Source organism: Phycodurus eques, chromosome 11 (assembly GCF_024500275.1).
Source record: "Phycodurus eques isolate BA_2022a chromosome 11, UOR_Pequ_1.1, whole genome shotgun sequence".
In the NCBI taxonomy this organism is placed as follows: Eukaryota; Metazoa; Chordata; class Actinopteri; order Syngnathiformes; family Syngnathidae; genus Phycodurus; species Phycodurus eques.
The window spans coordinates 6,644,237-6,666,078 of record NC_084535.1 but is presented as its reverse complement, the minus strand read 5'-3'; the positions used below and the strand labels follow the sequence as shown (position 1 = coordinate 6,666,078).

Here is a 21,842-nt window from a genome sequence, read left to right as displayed (position 1 = left end):
ACTCAAATGGTGAAACAGCACACGTAAACAGAAATATAGTCTTTATCCTCTGCGAAGAGCGACTAATATTACTCTGGCTTACTGAGAAATGAAATGTTCATTGAATTGAGCCACAAAATGTGACAAAAATGTTGACATTCTATTTAAGTGTGTCATTACTGTTTGTTTTTATAAGTTGTTATGAATATCATTTTAATGAAAGTTAATCAAGAAATCTCAATTTTACTGTTTATGAGCTCTCGCAACTGCACTAATGCTTCTTTCTTTTGACTTTGTTATGACCGTTAAGAGAAGGGACGGTTTGTTGAAATGCATTTTGGTAGCCATCGACTGATTTGTAACGGAAAACTGCAACTGTAAAAGCGCCAGAAAGCTCGGCATGCACTGTTCGAATGAAACCCGTTTCAAGGTTGATTTTGAATCACCTGGATGACTTTTGAATTTGGGTCGATTTCAAGCCGCATTGTGCAGTGTACTTGAGGGGACGAAGAGTGATTGGCGGCACAGGACCGGCCGTTTGAGAATGGGCTGAAATTCAGATGCGTCAGAAACCCGGTAAACCTTGACGACGTGTGCCTGCTTCAGAGGTGTGACAATAGAGCCCGTATTTTTTTTCTGACTGCGGCTTTCAGACAGAACTCACTGACGGGGGTCAATGATGTGCCAGAAGTGTGATTTCATATGCCCGTATATGTATATGTGTCTTACTTTTGGGTTTTCAGCACAGATCGAGACCTTGTTGGATTAGCTGATGGTGGAAGCGTCGTCTTGATTTGTTTTGAGAGTCTTTCAGGATAAAACACACGTTTCTGACTCTCATGTTGTACAGTGGTGTCTTGAGTGACTCAACTCAAAATTAATCTCAAGGCACTATACTGTAACAGCTGATGGTTAAAACGTCTTGATCTGGACAGTATTTATGTAGCAAACACACATTACTGACACCTACAGGGATTAAGTAGAATAGCAACAATGACAACGTACAGTACATCGTCAAGTCGTGACTCTCTTACTGTGCCAGCCGTCGGCTATGACTTTCTGTCGCGCAGCGTGGGATGGAATTTAAAAACATATTTTTTTTTTATCGACCGTTTATCCTTTTAGGCGTCGCCGGGAAATTGGAGCCTATCCCAGCCGACTGGAGGCAAAATGCAGACTACACCATGGATTGGTCACCAGTTTGGCAACCATTCACAAGCACAGACCCTGAGTGGGAATGTACCCCACTGCACTATAGGTGACCTCGGAATTGAAAAAGAACAGTCCTAAAAATAGAACGGTGTGCAAATTCTGAGAGCCAGGAAAAAAAAAAAAAAGGCATCTCGTGGCTCAGCAAGGAGGAGCGAAAAAAAAAAGTTTACAATGACAGAAAAATAATGTATTCCCGCTTGCCAATTAATAAGCTGGAAGGCCGCTGAGTCAGTGGAGGAAGACTTTATAAACACAGAAGCAGATTTGCATATCAAAAAAAGCGCCGCCTTTCTGCAGAGCATTTCATCTTTCGCGTTCAATTCGCACTACCGGACTATTTTTCATCTTCTCGCATCACTTTCCTAAACACATCGAATCGAACAAATCCGTTTTTTTTTTCTTTTTTTTTTTGCAGCGCGAGTTGGCCGTGATCATCCTGTGAATGCCATCTTTGAATGTGCTCCTTTCTTTCCAGCTGTATGTCTCCGTGGAATTTGGGAGGAGGTGGCAGCTTGTGCACGACAACGTTGTCCCGAACAGATTCTACTGGTGAGCCTAAAAAATATGCACACGTAAAACGCATACAATGCAACACTACCGTCATTTACATGGACTCTCCCCCCAGCCCCCCTCCCTTTTTGGTTTACGCACACAGCATCAATACACTACAGAGGAACTAATTGTACTTACATGCTCCATAAATTGCGGAATGACTCATACTGCAGCATTGCGTACGCTCCGAATCGATGAATTTCGTTTAATCTGATGACATTTAGCTGTAAGAAATACAAATTGATTTAAATACCGTTTACAGTGGGTAATTGTACATAATAAGATTACAGAAGGCACTGAGAAGGAGTTTAGGGAAGGACTTCTTATTTTGGAAAATCATATATCTCTCCCTTCCTTTCTTTTATTATTATTTTTTTTGCATAATGTAATGAGCATCTACTTTACACACGAAGGTTAATATTTGATGCGGTAAAAACATTCACCTCATGAAATATCAAGTAATCATGTCCATACGCTGTCCATCCCGTCTTTTGGGTTTGGTAGCGGATGAATATTCATAACTGACCCGAGGCGTCTGCGCACGTCGGAGCGTTTTATCAGTGTAAATACGAGGATTAAAAGGGCCACGATGAATGTTTAATAGAAAATGCCTTTTTTTTTTAAATTTTATTGTCGGTTGGAGAATACTGAAGGGGAAGTGTTGAGGACTTGTGAATTTGATGCCCAGCTAAGCACAAAGACAACGTGGAGCTAAATACTGCAGACGGCCGCAAACAACCCAATTACAGATTCGAAGAGAGGGAAGTATTAAAGTAGGTCATGGTTAAGGTGTTAAAGCATTACTCTGCACTGGCACACTCTTCTTTAATGGCCATTTGCAGCTTTGTAAGGTAAATAAGGGAAAATAGGAGTCCTGTTTGCAATGCATCCTGGAAATTAGGGTTTCAAGTCAAGGTTGAGGGTTTCAAAGTAGGGTTTCATTTCAGGGGGAGGGTTTTAAATTAGGGTTTCGAGCCAGGGTTCCATGTCAGTGTTAGGGTTTCAAATTAAGGTTTCAAGCCTGGTTTAGGGTTTCAAGTTAGGATAGGGTTTGAAATTTGGGTTTCAAGCCTGTGTTATGGTTTTAAACAAGTGTTAGGTTATCAAAGTAGGCTTTTAAGCCTGTGTTATAATTTCAAAATAAGATGGAGTTCAGGTTTCAAATTTGGGTTTCAAGCCTGTGTTTAGGTTTTAAACAAGGTTTAGGCTTTCACGTGAGGGTTTCCAGCCAGAGTTAGGGTTTCTAGCTCGTGTTAGGATTTGAATCAAGGGTTAAATTATCCAGCCTGTGGTAATGTTTTAAGCAAGGGTTAGGTTTTGAAATACTGGTTTTAATGCCAGGGTTCAGGTTTCAAGTTTTAACCCTGTTTTAGGGTTTCAAATTAAGGTTTTAAGCTGAGGTCTGAGTTTCAAATTTGAGTTTTAAAACCAGGTTTAGGGTTTCCAATCTGGGTTTCACACCCATGTTAGTGTTTCAAATAAGGGTCGGGGGTTTCAAGCCTGGGTTAGGGTTTTAAAAAAGGCTTAGGGTTTCAAATTGGGGTGTCAAGCCAATGTTAGGGTTTCAAACCTCAATTGGTTAGAGTTTTAAACTAGGGTTAGGGTTTCAAATGAGGAATTCACACACATGTAAGGGTTTCAGACAAGGGTTAGAGTTTGGAAATAAGGTTTCTAGACATGGTTAGGAATTGAAGTCAGGCTTTGGAATTCAAACATTTGTTGCTCTTTGGTATTGCATCGTGAAGTCAAGCATGACGAACGGCCTCGTTTTTATGTCATATTTGATTTCTCCTCAGGAAGTAAATTCAACGGGAACATTCCCATAAATTCTCTTTAACATTGAGGTCTCTATGAAGGAATTACGTTGTTGCATCCCTGCATCCCCCTTTTGTGTGTGTGTGTGTGTGTCTGCGTGGACACGTCCTTTGTATGTGTGTATTAGTTATGGGCCGGTGGGCAGTTTAACATCGCCGGGTTTCCACCTCGGAGCAAGGGGCTGCTGTTTGCTGATAGAATAGGATGAAGTATTGGACAGAAAGTCCATTAAAAGAGATGGAGCTGGGAAGCAATTACAGAGTGCTGAGGGAGGCAGGACGCCGGCTTGTTATATTAGAGTCCGGGCGCGCTATGGAAAATGAGAAGAAGCCCGCCGGTGTGTCAAAACAGCCGCTATTAATACAACAAGTGGTCACTGCCGCCAGTCTGCGCATTAGTGCCGGCTTGAAAAACCTCCCCCAAAAGCCCTGTGAAATGGACAAATACACCTTCGCCATAAAGCACACTTCAGCTCACAAGTCCATCACTTTTATACATGAGCCGCTTTGTATTAGTGCTCCCGCAAGGACACTCATTATCACATAGATTCATCAAATAGGACAGCTAAATATGGATTGCATAGACATTTCAGACATTTATCCAACAATGACAGATTATTATTTATTATTTACCTGCATTTTTATTACAACCCACTGATGCATGTTTCATTTAAGGAGTGAAAAAAACTGGTACTGGACACTTCATTAGGTACACCTCCACACCTCCATAATATTAATGAATATATATCTTTTATTATTATTTTTTTGTACTGTATTTGTGAATGTTTAATACAGCTCTTCTGTTGGAACTAATTATAAGTTGTACCTAATGAATTGTCTGTTTCCCGCTGCTTAAATTTGGTGTCTTATATTTAAACTTGAAATCAGATTTTTTTTATATTGATTGCATCTGGCCAATACTTTCTTTTTAATGAAATGCATACAAGTCTAGAGCGCCAGAAAATTATTCAGCTGTCACCTTTCTCTCCGTGGACTTGCTTACGGTCCGGTCATTTCGGACAGCTCCTGGTTGCTACGGTAACACTGTTGTATGTATTGCATGTTCCCCATCTGGCATGACTTGCCTTATTGATTTGCTGTAATTCAGCTACTTCACTTAAATATGAGATGGATCCAATAATGGATGCTCTCAGCCTCTATTTGAGTTAGACATGAAGTGTTATGCGGGCAGAGGGAAAGACAGGAGCAGACTTCACTCCGTCAACTGTGTCATCTTTGCTCACAATTGTGACACACACTTTCTCCTACCTACCTAGCTGTTTATACCATACATATACTGTGCGTACTCTGTTCAAGTGTGAGCTGCCAAAACTTGTCCATCCTCCGTGTTGTCATTCCTCTCTCTCAAAATCAATGTGACAATTCTGAGATTGACCCCCTAATTGTTAGCTTCTACTCAAAAGCTGTGTTGATCACAAATCCATACGCCGCCATCTGCAGGACTCTGTTTTCGACATTATGGTGGTTTTCAAACCTGAATTTCAAATCTACTAATTAACACATTCACTGCCATTGACGGCTTTAGAAGTCAAATATCCATGTTAACTGGGAAGGCTGGCAGTGAATGAGTTAATTACTAATTAATGACTTACTTCGTTAATTACTAGTTAGTTTTCCTGTGTTTTTTTTGTTTGTTTCAGGTCCAGATTGGGATTGGACAAGGAGCAAGGAATGATCCACCTGGAGATCAGCGTCTCTGATGGACGTCAGTAATTGGTCTACCATCTCTCTTAATGTGTCCATAAACCTTCTTTTTCAATGCCCTTAAAAATTGGACTCTCTCCCTCGACTGAAATGGCAGCTCTTTGGTTGGATTTATCTTTATTAATTTATTTTTCAAAGGCCAGGCTGCCACTTGGCTCTTTTCTCGGCCGTGGTGCAGAGAGAAGGGCACTCCTCTAAAGCCCAGTGTGTTAATGTCGTGTCCCCGGAGATGTCTCGTTAGGCTGATGCTAACAACCCGGGACAGCTCTCGCCACTTTATTCGTGAGAGCCAGTCGCGACCGCCAAACTTTTCGCCACTTAAAGCATCAGCATTAGCATAGCTAAAACCTTGATCGTGGCCCACACGAGTTTGTTTGTTTTCTCTTTCCCCCCTTTGTTGTATTTTTAGCACTCTTGTCTCGCTTTGCCCACAGGGTCGCAGTACATCACTTGCAAACTTCAAAATTGTTCCGAGGGAAACAAGGGCAAGCCTTTCCCCGGGTTTATCATCCCCAACTCCCTGGTGGTTCAGGATGAATACGTTTTTATCCAGGTGGGTTTTTTATTGCAAGGTCTGGCTTCATTAAAAGTCAATTAAAAGCCGTAAAAAGCGTCACATCTAATTGCGTCTTAATGCACAGTCATGTTTTTCATTAAGTCAAAGGGGGGCATTATCCTGGGAGGGGAGGGCGTGAGATTGGAAATGTCTGTTTTGCTTGTTAAAGCTCATCTCCCTTACAATGCGCCACGTCCTAATCGGGCACTTTTTAGCACAGTGTGACTTGTTTGACACACGCTGTGAACATTCAAGGGTGCGCGGTGAAGTTTGTCAACACTTGGCTCAAATGTGATTACCTGTGTTCCTTTTTCTAGGTGCTGACAGGAGGGCAGTCCGTCCATTATGTGTCCTATCGAAGGCACTCGTTCTACCCAGTCAAGCTTCCAAAGTACACGCTGCCGAAAGTAAGATGACACGACGCGGCGTTTGCCCATCGAGCCTTACTGTATTTCTGGATGGTTTGATGTTTGCACTCTTGCAGAGACGACACTACAAAGGATTTGAACTAAATCCGCCAAATCCGTTGAGGTTTCTTGTCTACTTGTTAAGATTCTCAAAAGGGATGGGTTCCCGCCGTGGGTTCCCGCCCCTACGTTGAGGCATAAACAATAGCAGCGGCAGCCGAGACAAGACACACGGGGGTAGATGAGTCGATAGCTCAACCCAGGATTACTTCTGTGCCAAGACCTCTTCTGATTTGACATGCTGTCCGACACTAAATCGGTCAAAATGCTTCGTGTTCATTTTCAGTGCTTTACCAAGCAGGGGCAGACTGACCATTAGGCAAACACAGGCAATTTCCTGGGGCCCCCAAACATCTCATAAAAACTGGTTAATAAAATGTTCTTCTATTTAAAACGGTTATTATTGTTTTAGTCTTAATTCACATGCTGAAAAAAAAACTAATTCTAATGTATAATCTATCATGATCTTTTCAACTGCTCCCCCCTCCCTTTTCATGCAATGGGCTATTCCAGCTTCTTACTGAGCGTGTGCAGACTTGATTCAGGAAGAGGGGTTGCAATTCGCAAAAATTCAAACTACCAAAGGTTTCAACTTTTGTTTCACAGTTGCACCGAACCTGCGTAAACCTACAACAGCAAGAGCCAGGAACTCTTTCCGGTAGTAGTAGCGCTGCGGTTAGTGTCAGCCGAGGAGGATGCAAAATAGAGATGAAGTGGAGCGTGACACGAGTGACACAATTCATCATGAAGCTGCGAGTTTCGAGGCAGTTGAAATGTTAAATTATATTAAGTCTTGATTAATGTTCTTATCAATTACATTTAATGTGTTGAGATCATTTACTTGTAAGATAATATCATGAAGAAGGATTTCAAGGACGATCCGCCTCAGGAAATAGGAGAATTTTCCCAATTTCACTTTTTAGTTTACGACATACATTCATTTTCAAAATGTTTGCAGTGCATGGATGGAGAGGGATAGTTGTTGCATTACTTTCCTATATAAAAGCCCAAACCTGCTTGTTTTAAAATAATATCTTTAATGTTGTTATTTATCGAACAACATCAAAAATGGAAATATAAATATATCATAATTACCAGAAATGCTTATTGTTAAAGATGTGTTTTTCTAGTTGAATTTGACTTGCTCTTATTAACCAATCAAAGGACAGAAAAATGCTGACGTTATTGATGGCCAGGTTGGAGGGCTTGGGAGGAGGAATTTGAAATGCGGTTAAAGAGCAGTTTAATTGCTCATCCAGTTTGTTACGTGGGCCAGGACTACTGATTCTGAAGGCCCTGGGCAAATGAGACTGTCATGGAAACTCATAGAGGCTGAAATCTGATCGAGGAGGGAAAAAAAGACCCACATCCACGTGTTGGAACCAATGCAGCCAAAAGAAATGCTACGAAATGATGATAATAGAATGTTGGACTTTCAGACTTACTGGCCTGACTGCCTGCCACTGGTTCAGATTAATAACCCTACTGAGTTTGAATTATGTCACTCTGGTCCAATATACTTTAAGTACTAAAGTCATATTGGATATTTTTTTGTTTTCTTCCAAATTCTCTAGTCCTCAAAACTACAGGATGCATAATTTACCTGCATGGTGGCGGTCCTCTTACAATTTTCTTAAATTCATTCAGACTTGAATGGTTCTGTGTGTGTATGCTCCCCCACATGCCCAAAGGAGACTTTTGAAGCTGAAAAGCCCATTTGCATTCGAACTGTGTTCTTACACCATTTAGTGCGGAATCATGTAGTGCATTAAGATGGTGGGTGTGAGACGGGGTGGGGGGGTCGAGAGAGTTGCAGCATAACATTGCACATATTCATCCATCTTTGTCACAAACCCGAGGACGCTCATCACCGGACATTGTTATTTTCGATGACTGTCAATTATCATTATCTGACTGTCAATTATCAAGTGAAAAATCACAAGCATGTTCCACTGTGCACTACGTCTTTTGACTCCAGGGCTTTGTTACTTTGCAACACCTTTTCCCGTTTAGGACTTGCAGATCATAAGCACGGACGACAACCAGGTGGTGGCGGCCATTCAAGACTGGCACCAGAACGACTCGTACAACCTGTACATGTCCGAGTCCAGGGGTCTGTTCTTCACGCTGATGCTGGAGAACGTGGTGAGCAGCGGAGGACCGGAAGGCAACATCATGATCGACCTTTATGAGGTGGGTGGCCGCTGTGATGAATTCATCTTATTCTGGCGCTCGGTCTACTGTGATCGCTCACGTTTTACAGTACAATTGAAAGATGTCACAACGTGTATCATGACACACGTCTTCTTTCAATGCTGCCTTGAGATACGAGTGACCCAACATTTGGGTTTTTCGAGATACCAGCTGTTTAGCCGATTTTCTTTGCTTTGACTTGACAAGCGCTGTATGGTGGTAGGGGACTTACCGTAATTTCTTGTGTATAATTCACGTCCCCCCTAAATTGTCAATAGTGCGCATTATACATAGGTATAGGGGAAAATGAAAAAGACTTTCACATTTTATAAATGTATGCCGACATCGAGAGGTTATGAAAAAGCTATACACTTTCATTCCAATATGCCACCGCCCCCTAGAGGTTATGAAAAAGTTGTACACTTTCATTCTAGTATGCCACCCAGAGGTTATGAAAAAGGTGTCGCCTACACTTTCATTCCAATATGACAGGGGTGCATATGACTGCATATATGTACAATTGTGCTCATAAGTATACATACCCAGGCACAATTTGTGAAATAATATTTGTATGTATTTATTTAGTTTTTAAAATACGACTGATGACTGAACAACAACCATTATTTCTTTATGGTTATGTTTTGTTTAATGATTATGCTTTTCTGAAATGCTACACAGTTTAATTAGAATTTATTTTAATGGGATTCAATGTGTTTCGCCTGGTCCTTCATGTTTTCTTTCAAGAATTGTACACATCACGCATTACACGCGCGAAATTACGGTAAGTGAATTTAAAACTACCATATTGCGTTGATCTAGGAAAGTGTGCTGAACTTAATGCTAATAAACAATGCAAGACGCAATAGACAGGCTAAAGAATAGCATCAGTGTCGCAGTGTTTTAACCTTTTAAGGAAGGATATTTTAACGCAAATGATGGCGCAACACATGTAGACATATAACAATATTCACAGGTGTGTATTCTTTATCCTCTGTGAAGAACGACTAATATTACTATTACTGGGAAGGCAAATAACAGGAGGAGAAAATAACTTTCCTAAAATACGTTCCGGTTGATCACGCAACAAAAAACAAGAATCTGCCTTTGACAAGCACAGAGCATCAACAGGGCATCACAAGCGTCTTCACTTATTCTGCTGTGTTTTCGCTATAATGGAACAGATGCTGATGGACTGCAAGTTTTGACTGTGCCAGCTCCTCTTATATAAGGAACAAGTAGGTTTGTGTCAGCGAGCAAGCACCAGCAGAAGCAGCAGCGCTTGTAGCCACCAGGCCTGCAAACTGCATTTTCTGTGGATGTGTGTTGACAGATGTCAAGTGAGGTCACACATAACTGCGTACTCTTGTTTGTGTGTAACAGGCCTGATTAATCCCTGTTTGCAATTTAACACTCAAGCAGCTCGGCTGGCGAGTGCGTCATTCATTGACCACTCCGCCCGCAATTATTTAGCTGCTGTGACTCAGCAGCATGAGAGTGTTTAAAAAAATAAATAATAATAATAATAATGTGATGACGCTTCATTCAGTGCAAGGGGTGTCACACTCATTTGCATCGTAGGCCACATCTTGATACACTGCGTGAGGCAAATGGTGGTCACACCAGTCACAGATAGGGACTCCAATCGTGTTCTGACCGCCCCCTCCCCTACATCGAAATAGTCTTAGAGCTTGGAATTCAGGTCAGGAAAAATGACAGCAAAAGCAAAACTGTTGCATTTATATTTTTATTCAGTGCGGTTTTGAAATCAGAAATCTAGGAACGTAGTTTGACACCGGTGCTCTCTTGTGAGTCGCCATCTCTTTGCACGTGAATTATAATAATAATAAAATCATGTCTAAATATCTTAGGGCTACGCCAGATGTTGGTTTGATTCCGCACAGTCCTACAGATGGTCCGAAATAGTGCTCCCTGTCAGGGAAACATCTCATCTCGTTCTGACGTCTTTCTCCCCAAACCAGAGCTCCAGTTGTCTTTAGTTTGAATAATATATGCTTTTTTTTTTTTGTATTTCTTCCCCTGCCCCAAAGCACCTTTTTTTTTTTTTTTTTTTTTGTATGTTATTTTTTTTCTCCACTCCGCTCTTGTGTTTGTTTTGCAGGTTGCCGGGATTAAAGGGGTTTTTCTGTCAAATAAAGTTGTCGAGAACCAAGTGAAAACTTACATCACATACAATAAAGGCAGAGACTGGCGGCTTTTGCGGGCCCCGGCAACGGATCTCCAAGGAAAGTGGGTCGATTGTGAGCAAGTAAGTGGGCCGCTGCCAGTAAAATTCTACTCTGTCTTTAATCTGCTAACAAGACAATGGACATAAAACCGAACCCAAGAGTGTAGTTTGCCTTGGGCGTGATGATATGTGCGTTTTCTTACAGCCGTACTGCTCCTTACATCTGCACCTTCACGTATCTGAGAACCCGTACACCTCTGGAAACATCGTGAGCAAAGAGACAGCACCTGGAATTATCATCGCGTCAGGTGAGGATATTATTCTTCTTATCCTAAGACTCGCAAATGTTAGAGATATTCAGCTTTTCCGCCCGTTTTTCTTTGGGTGAAAAATAAAACAGACAACCCGATTGTTGTCCTGTTGTTGTAACATTTCCTTCTTGCATAATAATCAACTCTACCTTTTTGGTTTACAGGTGTGGTCGGACCCGAGCTCTCCACCACTAATGTCAGCGTCTTCATCACATCTGATGCTGGCAACACGTGGAAAGAGGTATAGAATGATGCGTGTCGAAAAATGGTCAAGCTTGCTGGCCTGTTAACTCAAGTAAAAGGGAGACACACACACCAAGGTGGATGTTTACTACAGCTTGAATCGATGTACGCACTGCGGTAATTTAGCCCGACAGAATAGCCAGTCGTTAAAAATAAAAGCCATCTGCACACAGCATATAAAGGAAACAACGTAAATATGCATTAAGTACAGATAGACCAATATATGACAGAAATCTGAACAGGAAGTCGGCCATTTTGGCTTAAAGCCGCCATTTGGAGAAAATGTTAGGCCTCTTACTTCCGAAAGAAATCAACCAAATGAGCCCCAACTGGAGTCAAGTATACAAGACGGATGGGCAACGCTAAATTGTGAAGCCTTTTGGCGTTATATAATGCGGGTGGAGCACGGCGTCAAAGTTTGATGATCATTTTGAAAAGAAAAAAGTGCATGACGGCTCAGTCAGCACTGCAGCTTTAATTATCTTCATTTCTTTATTTACTCTCATGATACGGTGCCTAATGAATTGTCCCGTGAGTGTAGATGAAATGTATTCCATCGCCAACTATGACTCATGTGAGAGTGCTCATAAACGATGGCTGATCCCCTATTAAACTGGCAGTCGGTATTAAAGGAGAAATTGAATGCAACTTCATCACTGTTTGCTTTCTCGTTTCCCAAATAAAAAGAATATGGAGCTTTCAAAAGCGAACAAATAAAACGGAGTGAGCGAGCAGATTTTCTTTTTTGCCGAGGGCCTGATTCTCTGTAAAGTCAACCCAACTCGATGAGCTCTTTAGTTCAAACAACCGAAGATGAGTCGGTGTCTTGTTGTTTCTTCCATTTAAGTATGCACGTTTGTTAGGTCGTCGCCAGCTGCTGCGAGAATTTAGAAGTAAAAAAAAAACCAAACAAACAAACAAAACAACCCTAAAATAAAGCTGTCTGTGTATGTGTACAGGTTTTTCAGGAAGAGTACAGCGTGTTCTTTCTGAATCAAGGAGGATCTCTGGTGGCCATCCGACACACACCTCTGCCTATTAGACACATTTGGTAAGCATCCCAGTCTGCTACCACGCCGACCATCAATCTTCACACGAGACTGCAGCTCTTTTTGTGGCTGGGCTGTTAGTGATCCATCCATCGTTCTCTCTTCACTCTTCTCTCCCCCCCCAGGCTGAGTTTTGACGAGGGCAGAAACTGGGACAAATTTAGCTTCACCTCCTTGCCGCTGTATGTGGACGGGGTGCTGGGGGAGCCCGGAGAGGACACCCTCATCATGACGTAAGAGATGAAGAGAGCACAACTAATTGACGTGTTGCCGCACTGTTAATTGAGGCACAATGACAAATCAGCCTTTGAAGACTTTTCCACTCCGTGTCCCTTCGAATGCGTGTAATTTCGCCCTAGATATGTCTTTTTTCGTTTCCATCCGCCTGCAATTGATTAAAGCCTGTCTGTTGGCCAAAATAATAATTGTTTTAATCTTCCGTGCACCAAAAGTTCTGACCTAGTTCCCCCCCCCACACTCCTCTTTTGACTTCTTATGTGCAGAATCTTTGGTCACTTCAGTCACCGATCCGAGTGGCAACTTGTCAAAATTGATTTCCGGTCCATTTTTCAACACCGCTGCACTTCCGAAGATTACGTGACATGGCAGTTGGACGACGAGGTAAGTCACTCTTCAGGGCTCTGAACCGTCGATAGGCGATGCTTCCTTTTACTGGGCGGCGCCGTGAACACGAGCTGCGAGGAAGACAAAGACAGGAGAAGAAGAAGAAGAAGAAGAAGCCTGTGAAATGGTTATGATCCATTATTCATTGCAGGGAGAAGTGTGCATCATGGGAATGAAGAGAATCTTCCAGAAACTGCGAGTAAACGCTAGATGTGTCAAGGCGAGAGAACAGTACATCTCTCAGATGTCAGACTCCTGCCCATGCACAGAGGCCGATTTTGAGTGGTGAGTCTCCTACTCCTCCTTCGCAGCGTCTCTTCAATGGAAACACATTTTCTCTCAACTGTAACACATAATAACAACATAGAGAAGCCTTTGAAACGTTGGACGTCGTGCTCAAGCCTCTGATTTCTTTGTGTCTAGTTTAAAATGATCACTGCTGATACTTTATCTCAGTTGTAGCAATAGACTTCCATCTCTTTTCAAGCTTAGCCGTTTGTTTAATTTGTGCCTCCAATGCCCGCCGGTTTATAACGCTTAATCACAAATGCTAAAAGCACAAGTGCAGTGTGTATGTGAATAACGGGCTTTTGCATGTTTCGGTAGAGCAGATGGATTATTGAATTAGTTGTTGACAGAAAATTAATATCAAATATGAAACACACCATGCTGTCTCAGTACTTTTGCACAAAGGGCAGCCGGTTGAGGAAAAAGGCCTCACAAAGGCTTTGATGGGCGGTGTAAAATGAGCTACTGATTATGAAAACAATATATCTGTTCAATATGCGCTGATATGACTTTCTGTTATATTGAGGTTTCAGCATCAAAAATTCAAATAATACAGTTTTCAGTGGAGACCAGTTAAAAATTAAGACTGGAAAAAAAAAGGTCATGAATAAATGAACCTTTGACCTTAACTGCCTTAACCTGGGTTTGCAGACTTTCAGTTGAAAAAACTTTCACTTTTTTTTTTTTTTTTTTTTTTTAATTAAAAACATTTTGGGGTTCTTAAACTGAAATATACCAACAACTTTGCCTGACTGTTTAATGTGTGTCGTGTTTCTTTACAAAGTGACTTAAATTTTGCAGTCCTTACATTGCTCTGTTCTTGTTTTTCTTTTTTTTTTTTTTTTTTTTTTTTTGTGGCTTAGCTACAGAACGATAATCATCCTAAAATATTATCCTGACTGGTGGCCGGTTAAGAAGAAGTATGCAATCAGCGTATGGAAACGAGGAATCTACGCTGAACAATTTAAAGGAGATCATTTTAACATGACAAAAAAAAAAAAAAAAAATGATACAAAGAGCTCGTTTGACAGCTGTGTATTGTAACATCTCCTGACTTAATTAGGAGTTATTTCTCTTAACGGTTTAAGTATAATTCATCTGACAGGCTCACACGCATCAAGTGTTTGTCTCCGACAAGACTGTCTTGTACTTGCTTTTATCTCTCTGATCAAGAGCGAAATGAAAGGCACTTGTGTGCATATTTAGTGGTCCTTAACACCACTTTGTCAAATTCTGCGATGAAAAGAGCCTAAAATGTCTCTCTGACTTGGCATAGTCATAATTACGTCTTTTTTTTTTTTTTTTTTTTGTTTGTTTTTTTTTTTTTTTATAAAGAAGAAGAATCTACGCTTTGTTACGGTGGCCCCAAGTTTAACCATTTACGCATCAAACCTCAAGTACGGTCCGAGGCGAGATACTATGAATTCCGCTCTAGCTTGCTTAAGATCTGACTTTTGGATAAAGTGCATGGAAGCTTTCCTCAGACCCAGTGCGTCTTTGTGTTCCACATGCAACAGTGACTATGGATTTGAGAGGCAGGTCGATGGGAGCTGCACTCCGGCGTTCTGGTTTGTTCCGTTGGCCACATCCAGAGATTGCATCACTGGGGACAGCTTCCTCAATTCCACGGGGTACGCGCTCACTTCGTTTCACTGTAATGTCAAGTGTAGCGGGGAGCACAGATGGTAAAGATGTCTTTCTTGTCATCTTCAGTATGTATACAGTATTTAAAAAAACAAAAAAACAACAACAACCATAAAAGGTTGTATGGAATATATGGTATTAGGAAATGTAGTGGTCAAGGTCAGGGTAATGGTTAGGGGGTTAGGGCTATGGTTAATATTAGCGTTAGGGTAATGGTAAGGGGTAAGGGTTTGTGTTAGGGCAATGTTTATTGTCAGGGTATTAGGTTTAGGGGGTTGACGGTTAGTGTTAGGGTAATGTTTAGAGGGTTGGGATGAGGCTAATACAATTATTCTTTGGGTAAGTGTTAGTGGTAGCAGTTAGGTTAGCATCGTGGTTAAGGTTAGGTAAATGGTAAGGGTTGCAGCTTGGGTAATGGTTAGCCAAGCTCCAACGGGTTCACTGTTTTTTGGTAATTGTTACGGTGTAGGTTTTAGAGTTTGTGTCATGGTTAAGGATATGGCAAATGTAATGATTAGGGTTAGTGTTTGGGTAATGCTTAGGGGTTAGATTCGTTAATTGAGCAATCTTACTGGTCTAAGGGTTTTTTTCTTGGTGGAAAATATATTCTCACTCGTGTCTTCACTGGCTTCTATCGCAGATATCGCAGAGCTTTGTCGAACAACTGCACAGAGGGGACTCTGCTAAAATACAGCCCCAGGCGGCAGAAATGTCCCAGTCAAGTCCCCAAGGGCCTGCAGCTTTTCACCAGCGAAGGCATACTGGTCGCGACACTGTACAAGAACGTCACCTTTTTGGTGTTTCTCGAAGAGGTGCCGACTTCTCTAAAAGACGCAAGCGATGAGCATTACATGGTTGTGTTTTGTAAATCATCGTGTTTCCTTTCCCTGGTTTGAAGGGTCTGAGCTCTACGACGAGCATAACGGTGGACTTTGGCGACGGCACCGCGATATCCTACGTGAATATTAGCTCCATAGAGGATGGGGTCAAGCATGTCTACAGTAAAGTGGGCATCTACCACGTTTCTGCGATAGCGAGCAATGTTCTGGGCTTCGACAGGGTGACACTCTACCTCCACGTCACCTGTGAGTTACCAGCGTCAATTCTTGGATTCAGTATTATATTGAGTATAATCCCTGTCCTTGGGCTAAGAAACTGATGAAGCAATTTCTAATTTGGGCCTTAAAGAAGAGTTCAGTAATATGGTATTAAAAACAATAGTGTGATTATTAGCTTTCAAATGAATGTAACTGTATGCTGACTTTCCCTAAGGAGAATTTTGCATGTCTCAACTCTCATGCTGTGTTAGAACTAGCATCATTGTTAACTTTACTGTCTTTACTGGTGTAGCGCTTCTACAAACGTTTGACACGCTAAAATCATTTCACAGCAAAGGAGAGCAACACAGAAATCTCGTTGATATTTTTTGCCCCAACCCCCCGGATTCGTTCATCCAATCACATTGACACGCGCGCTCGTCCGTTCACATTCGGACCCCTATGTTGCCTTGTAGACGGTCATAAAATATAAAACTCGAGCTCATTAACTTGTGTTTCCTGCTCGCAGGTCAGCTGGAGCAGGTCCAGCTCTCCGCTCCGTCCGTGGCCCTGAAGAACAAAGCCGTAAACTTCACGACGACGTTGCGCCCTGTCGCCGTGGGGACGGTCACGTACTACTGGTGGTTTGACAACAAAACCGAGGTAATTTACCTCCCTGTTGTTCAATTAAGATGAGTGGCACCGTTCATACGCCACATCCTTGGTCTTTCAGCCTTTGCTGAGTCTGGATGGAGGGATGTCCTTCACCTTCTCCCAGGAGGGAAGTCACATGGTCACCGTTCAGGCTTCAGTCGGGAACACGGTTCATCAGGACCACATGACGGTGGCAGTTTATGGTAAACTCTGCGTTATGTTTGATTTCTTTTTCACACCATAATGAAACCATCTCTGCCACTTATGGTCAAGGTCAGCAGTGAGCTGGGGCCTCTTCCAGCTGACTGCAGCCAGGAGGCGGGGCTACACCCTGGACTGGCCGTAGTTCATGTAGACAAATAACCATTCACACCTATGGGCAATTTACAAGTCTGCAATTAACCGGACAAGCAATGTTTTTGGAATGTAGAACACCCACGCAAGCATGGTCTGCAGCAAGGCCCGAGCCCAGCTTCGAACTCAATACCTTGCGTATGGTAGCATTTTATTGTCCGACCTATATATATATATATATATATATATATATGTGGAACATACAGAGGACCAAAATTACTTTTCCAAGACGTGCTGACCCTAACAGTTTTCCATCAAATATGTTTGAATTTTTGTCTCCCTTTTTTTTGGGTCAATTGTTGTCAATTGTTGCATTTTTCCAAACATTTGTGTATTTTTCATCTCGTATTAAGTCTTTTTGTCCATTTGTTTGTGTTGTTTTCCAACATTTTGGTCATAATACCTCTGCTGACAAGTGACCCCATGTATGAGTTATCTCTTGGTCGAATTTTTCTTTTTTTTTCTTTTTCTTTTTTATTATTGCGTTTGAGCGAAGATTTGAGTTGCTAGCATTAAATGGTGGCCGCATATATATACACGTCACAATAAAATAGCCAAACTGAGATTCAAACCTGAAACATCTGACTGTGAGGCAGACGCGCAAACCACGTGACGTTAAGATGTTAATGGCACTAGCTTTGGGTGCCGCGCTGCAGTGAAAGATATGACGACTCTTGATAACATACATTAAAAAGTATGTTATTTCTTTGCTTTTCAGATTATTTCCAGTCGCATATTTTGTCTTTTTCCTCTAATCTGGATGACGCCAATCCCGGCCTCTCTGAGTGGCGCTCGGACATCGGGAGGGCGGTGAAGCGCTCCGTGGTCCAGGTCAGAAATCTTACAAATATCACTTACTTTAGCGTTTGTGCGACAGTGACAAGTTTAACTGCTTTTTCAAAATGCCCACAGAAGAATAACCATTTTCTTAGCTCAAAAGGAAGCATATTTAAGAGCAATGGACTCTTATCACCTTATGATACTAATGCACCACAATTGACATCATGTTTAATTGTATATGCTTTCACTGTAGTTTAGTTCACAGCGGGTGTATTTTAATGTTTTTATTTGTGCTGTTTGGGCAGACGCGGGTGTGTATACGTCACCAATTAGTGACCCGTATTTCGATCACGTCATGCTGGCATTGACAGGGTATATCCGATCTACTGTATGTGTTTACTCATTCGACTTAATCCATCTCTTAAATAGTGCCACAATCACGTCACGTTACAGAAACCCTAAATACAATACAAAACCGGACTATAACAGCAGGCAGCTGTGCCACGTACATCATCTGGAGCAGTTCCCGATCAATATTTATCTCAGAATATGACAAAAAGAAAAACAAAAGACATCCCAAATGTGTGACTTGAATCTTGGCGGTGTAAATCCCGGCCTTGAACGTCAAGGTCGGCATAATTTCACGGCGGTGTTATTAGCACCCCAGATTTTCCGAAGCTACACAAAAGGGCAGTTAAATCCGTGTCGTGACACTTGCCGTTTGCTCTCGACATCACTGACCGTGCGCCAAGAGCGCAGAGCGCAACGGAACCTTCGATGTCGCTTGTACAAAAGGCGACCGGTTATCTAAAAGACCTGGATAGTGAGCTCTAAATATATCCCCGTGTATAAAACATTCACTTTGACCTTCTGTCTTGTCAGAACGTGGAATACTCTGACAGCAGACCCGTGGTTACGGCATAAATGCACTAAAAGCTGCGTTGTTTTTTTCTTCTTCTACCAAAGACTGTCAGATTGAACGTGCACATTTGTGGTGATTTGTGCATTCTGACTTGACAGCGAATCCTACTTAGGCAAATGATACTGGCAGCACAAAGCCAGCAGTCATTTTTTACAGTTGTATCAGATTTGGATGAATTTATTGGGATTGTTGTCGTTTTACTGAAGGTCACCGGGATCAGTGAGGATCGGCTGCTGGTCACCGTGCTTCCCGGTCTGCCAACCACAGCCGAGATCTTTATTGTTCCCGAGAAGAGGCACAGAGGAGGCGCCGTGGGTGCAAAGCGGCAAGACCTAGAACAACAGGTATCGTGTTCTTCGAGGGACTGGGTGTGGAATGTAAAAAGTGTCATTTGTTTTTAAATAAGTAATTCTCTGTGAGCTTTTGCTTCTAAACATAGAAACCCAATTTGGATTGGGATCATCTGCATTGCTTTGTAACTTGCACCGACAATGTGCTTCATTGCAGAACAAATTAGCGGGTAAACACCAAATTCCACTGTGGTTGGTAAAACAAGAGGGAAACATCTGAATAGTAGTTTAATCGACAAGCAATTCATCCTAAATTATTACCACTTAATGCTCATTCATCCACGCAGTATTATCTAAATTGCATGATTAGTTACAATGAATCTTGTCAATTTGTCTCCACCACGTCATTAGGTACACATTCACTCTGAAATGAGCTCTAACACTGCATACTCTATAACTCTATAAAAAAAAAAAAAACACACTCAGCATTTTAAGAGCATAATCTTTAATCTTTTTTTTTTTAAATCATTGCCAGAGCCGGTGCAATACATTTCCTTCTGTTTGTTAATTGTGTGGTGTTGAAAGTAAATAATTGCATGTAACGAGATTACATAATTGAAGTAATATTAATCCATGACGTTACTGGGAGAAGGTGTAGTTAAATTACAGTTGCTTTTGGAGATTTCCATGATTACAATTTGTTCCATTTGAAGAATAGCTGCAACGGCTCAGTTTTTGTTTTCATATCACTTCCTCCTAAAGCCGAAGCTTGTGATTGGCTCTCTATGGTCATGTGCTATAGTCTCGCGCGTAACATATTTGTACAAAGATGACCTCAAAGCGCCACCTTGTGGTGTAATCTATTAGTTTATCTGAGATTTTGTAAAGGTTGAGTCATAGTTACAATTTTGAACACATAACAGAGCATTAAACATTTTTTTCAACAGTTTCATCTTCATAATTTTGTGGAATATTCACTCATCTGTTTTGAAGCAGTATTGTCTAAATTGTGTCCATTTGTCATTAAGTCAACATGGTACTACCGTGTTTTCATCATCCTATACACATTGTGTATATCTAGATATAAAAATATATGTATAAATATGTATTTACAATTCATCATGTTTTTGTTCTCAGTTTATTATTTGTGTAAAGAACTAACGTGGTTAATTCTAAAAATAAGGATCTATGGTTTTAATCCGCTTTTTATTTTTTATTTTTTTAAATAGAGGAAACATACTGGGGTCCTGTTGATGCATTCATGCAAAATTTTAAAATGTAATCAACATGTAATTAGTTATTATTAGTTTGAGAACATAATTGAACTAGTTACACTACTATAAAAAAAAGTTTTACATGATTGTAAACAACTACATTTCCAAAGTAATCTTCCCAAAACTGGGAGTATATTTCAATTGACAGTAGATGTAGAGGAGCGGGTGTGCCTAATATTGTGACCTGATAGTGAGCATTTGACTGTAATGCACCAGCTCACCACAAGAGGGCAGTGTCGTCACACTTAAGTGGAGAAGCACATCGGCAGCCACTAGTGCGTCCCGATTCTGTCCTGCATACTAGAGTGTACAGGGGTAGAATTAGTGTACATCATGACGGGTGTTTGACGTTTTTTAGTCATTTTAGACTGCAACTTGACATAACAATTATGATATTTATTTCTAATTTATTGTTCACACTGTGAAAGAGTGGTTAGCACATCTGCCTCACAGTTCAGAGGTTGTGGGGTTGAATCCGGGCGCCGGCCTTCCTGTGTGGACTACTCCGAGTTCCAAAAACATCCATGTCCGGTTTATTTAAGACTCTAAATTTCCCTTAGGTGTGATTGGTTGTTTGCCTATGTGTGCCCTGTGATGGGCTGGCAACCAGTCCGGGGTACGCCCTGCGTCTTGCCCAAAGTCAGTTGGGATAGGCTGCAGATCACCCGTGACCCTAATGAGGACAATCACCACAGAAAATGGACGGTTGTATCGTTCCAAAAATGCTAATTCTAATCTTCTACATATGTCCTCTGTTAAAAAAAACGATCGATAAAAAAGCGAGGCCAGCTAATTCCCCCCCCCGCCCCCCGCGAGCGAATACACCTCAGCGTGGCCTGAGTAAACACGACTCTTCGGGCTCACGCTCAGTCTTGAACAAAAGTTAATCGGTATTTAATTACATTGATGCATCGAATAATTGGCAGTAAACGAGGAGACAAACTGGGGCAGGAGGCCTGGATTGGGAATTGAAGTGATGCATTTATCTAAAGCCTGTCTGATTACCTGGCAGAAACTACCCGGACAATAGGGTAATAAATCTTTAGTTCACTGAGCCCCCCCCCCCCCCCCCCCCCCCCAAAACACACACACACACACACACAATCATGCTTGGAGTGCATGTGTGCAGCGGGCTTATTAAAATGTGTAATAGATTTACTGACCCTGATATGCCACTAGAACAAAAAAGTAATTATTCATACTGCGTGGAGCGCTCTAATTTTAACTTGTGGAAAGATTTTAGATGGAGTGAGATGGATTTATTGAGGCATAAGCTGACAACTCGGATGGCTTCGCTTGTTGTATGATGGCCTCGTGTAGGCTTCTGTAGTCCGTTCAAAGCAGTGGCGGGGCCTGTGGGTTCGATACCTGGGCCATCATCTGGAAGAGTTTTCGAAACCCTTTTTATATAATAACCTGAATAAATAAATAAATAAAATATATCATACTCTCCAAAGATGCTGATTATTGATTACTGTACTTTGGAGTCAGCCAGTCTTGAACTACATTCCACTCGTTACTTTTGTTTTTGTCTATTTTGTGAGTTTTAACAAAGCCATTTTAAGACAATTTCTTGTGGCAGAATTATCCTTAATTTATGTTATTTTATGAAGATAACATTTGTTATTGTTTCAGTTAAAGTGATATTGTCGGCCAATATCTGAATTTGCACATTACCGTTTTATATTT

General features: G+C 41.4%; 1 protein-coding gene across 4 annotated transcripts in view; it reads left to right on the top strand.

Annotated features, from left to right (window-relative positions):
- The window catches only part of LOC133409424 (VPS10 domain-containing receptor SorCS1-like), a 49,839-nt gene that overhangs the window by 17,045 nt on the left and 10,952 nt on the right, over positions 1-21,842 (top strand). For all 4 annotated transcript variants that reach the window (XR_009769406.1, XM_061689390.1, XM_061689389.1 and 1 more), the window contains exons 5-23: positions 1,667-1,740; positions 5,219-5,283; positions 5,717-5,835; positions 6,156-6,245; positions 8,319-8,498; positions 10,618-10,764; positions 10,889-10,991; positions 11,159-11,235; positions 12,197-12,288; positions 12,412-12,519; positions 12,790-12,907; positions 13,062-13,195; positions 14,716-14,829; positions 15,483-15,654; positions 15,741-15,927; positions 16,409-16,542; positions 16,613-16,736; positions 17,606-17,718; positions 18,796-18,933. Coding sequence is in view for 3 of the 4 variants with exons in the window: in XM_061689390.1 (XP_061545374.1) it covers positions 1,667-1,740; positions 5,219-5,283; positions 5,717-5,835; positions 6,156-6,245; positions 8,319-8,498; positions 10,618-10,764; positions 10,889-10,991; positions 11,159-11,235; positions 12,197-12,288; positions 12,412-12,519; positions 12,790-12,907; positions 13,062-13,195; positions 14,716-14,829; positions 15,483-15,654; positions 15,741-15,927; positions 16,409-16,542; positions 16,613-16,736; positions 17,606-17,718; positions 18,796-18,933 (2,289 nt within the window). In the remaining variant the exon portion in view is untranslated. The remainder of the gene's footprint in view (positions 1-1,666; positions 1,741-5,218; positions 5,284-5,716; positions 5,836-6,155; positions 6,246-8,318; positions 8,499-10,617; positions 10,765-10,888; positions 10,992-11,158; positions 11,236-12,196; positions 12,289-12,411; positions 12,520-12,789; positions 12,908-13,061; positions 13,196-14,715; positions 14,830-15,482; positions 15,655-15,740; positions 15,928-16,408; positions 16,543-16,612; positions 16,737-17,605; positions 17,719-18,795; positions 18,934-21,842) is intronic.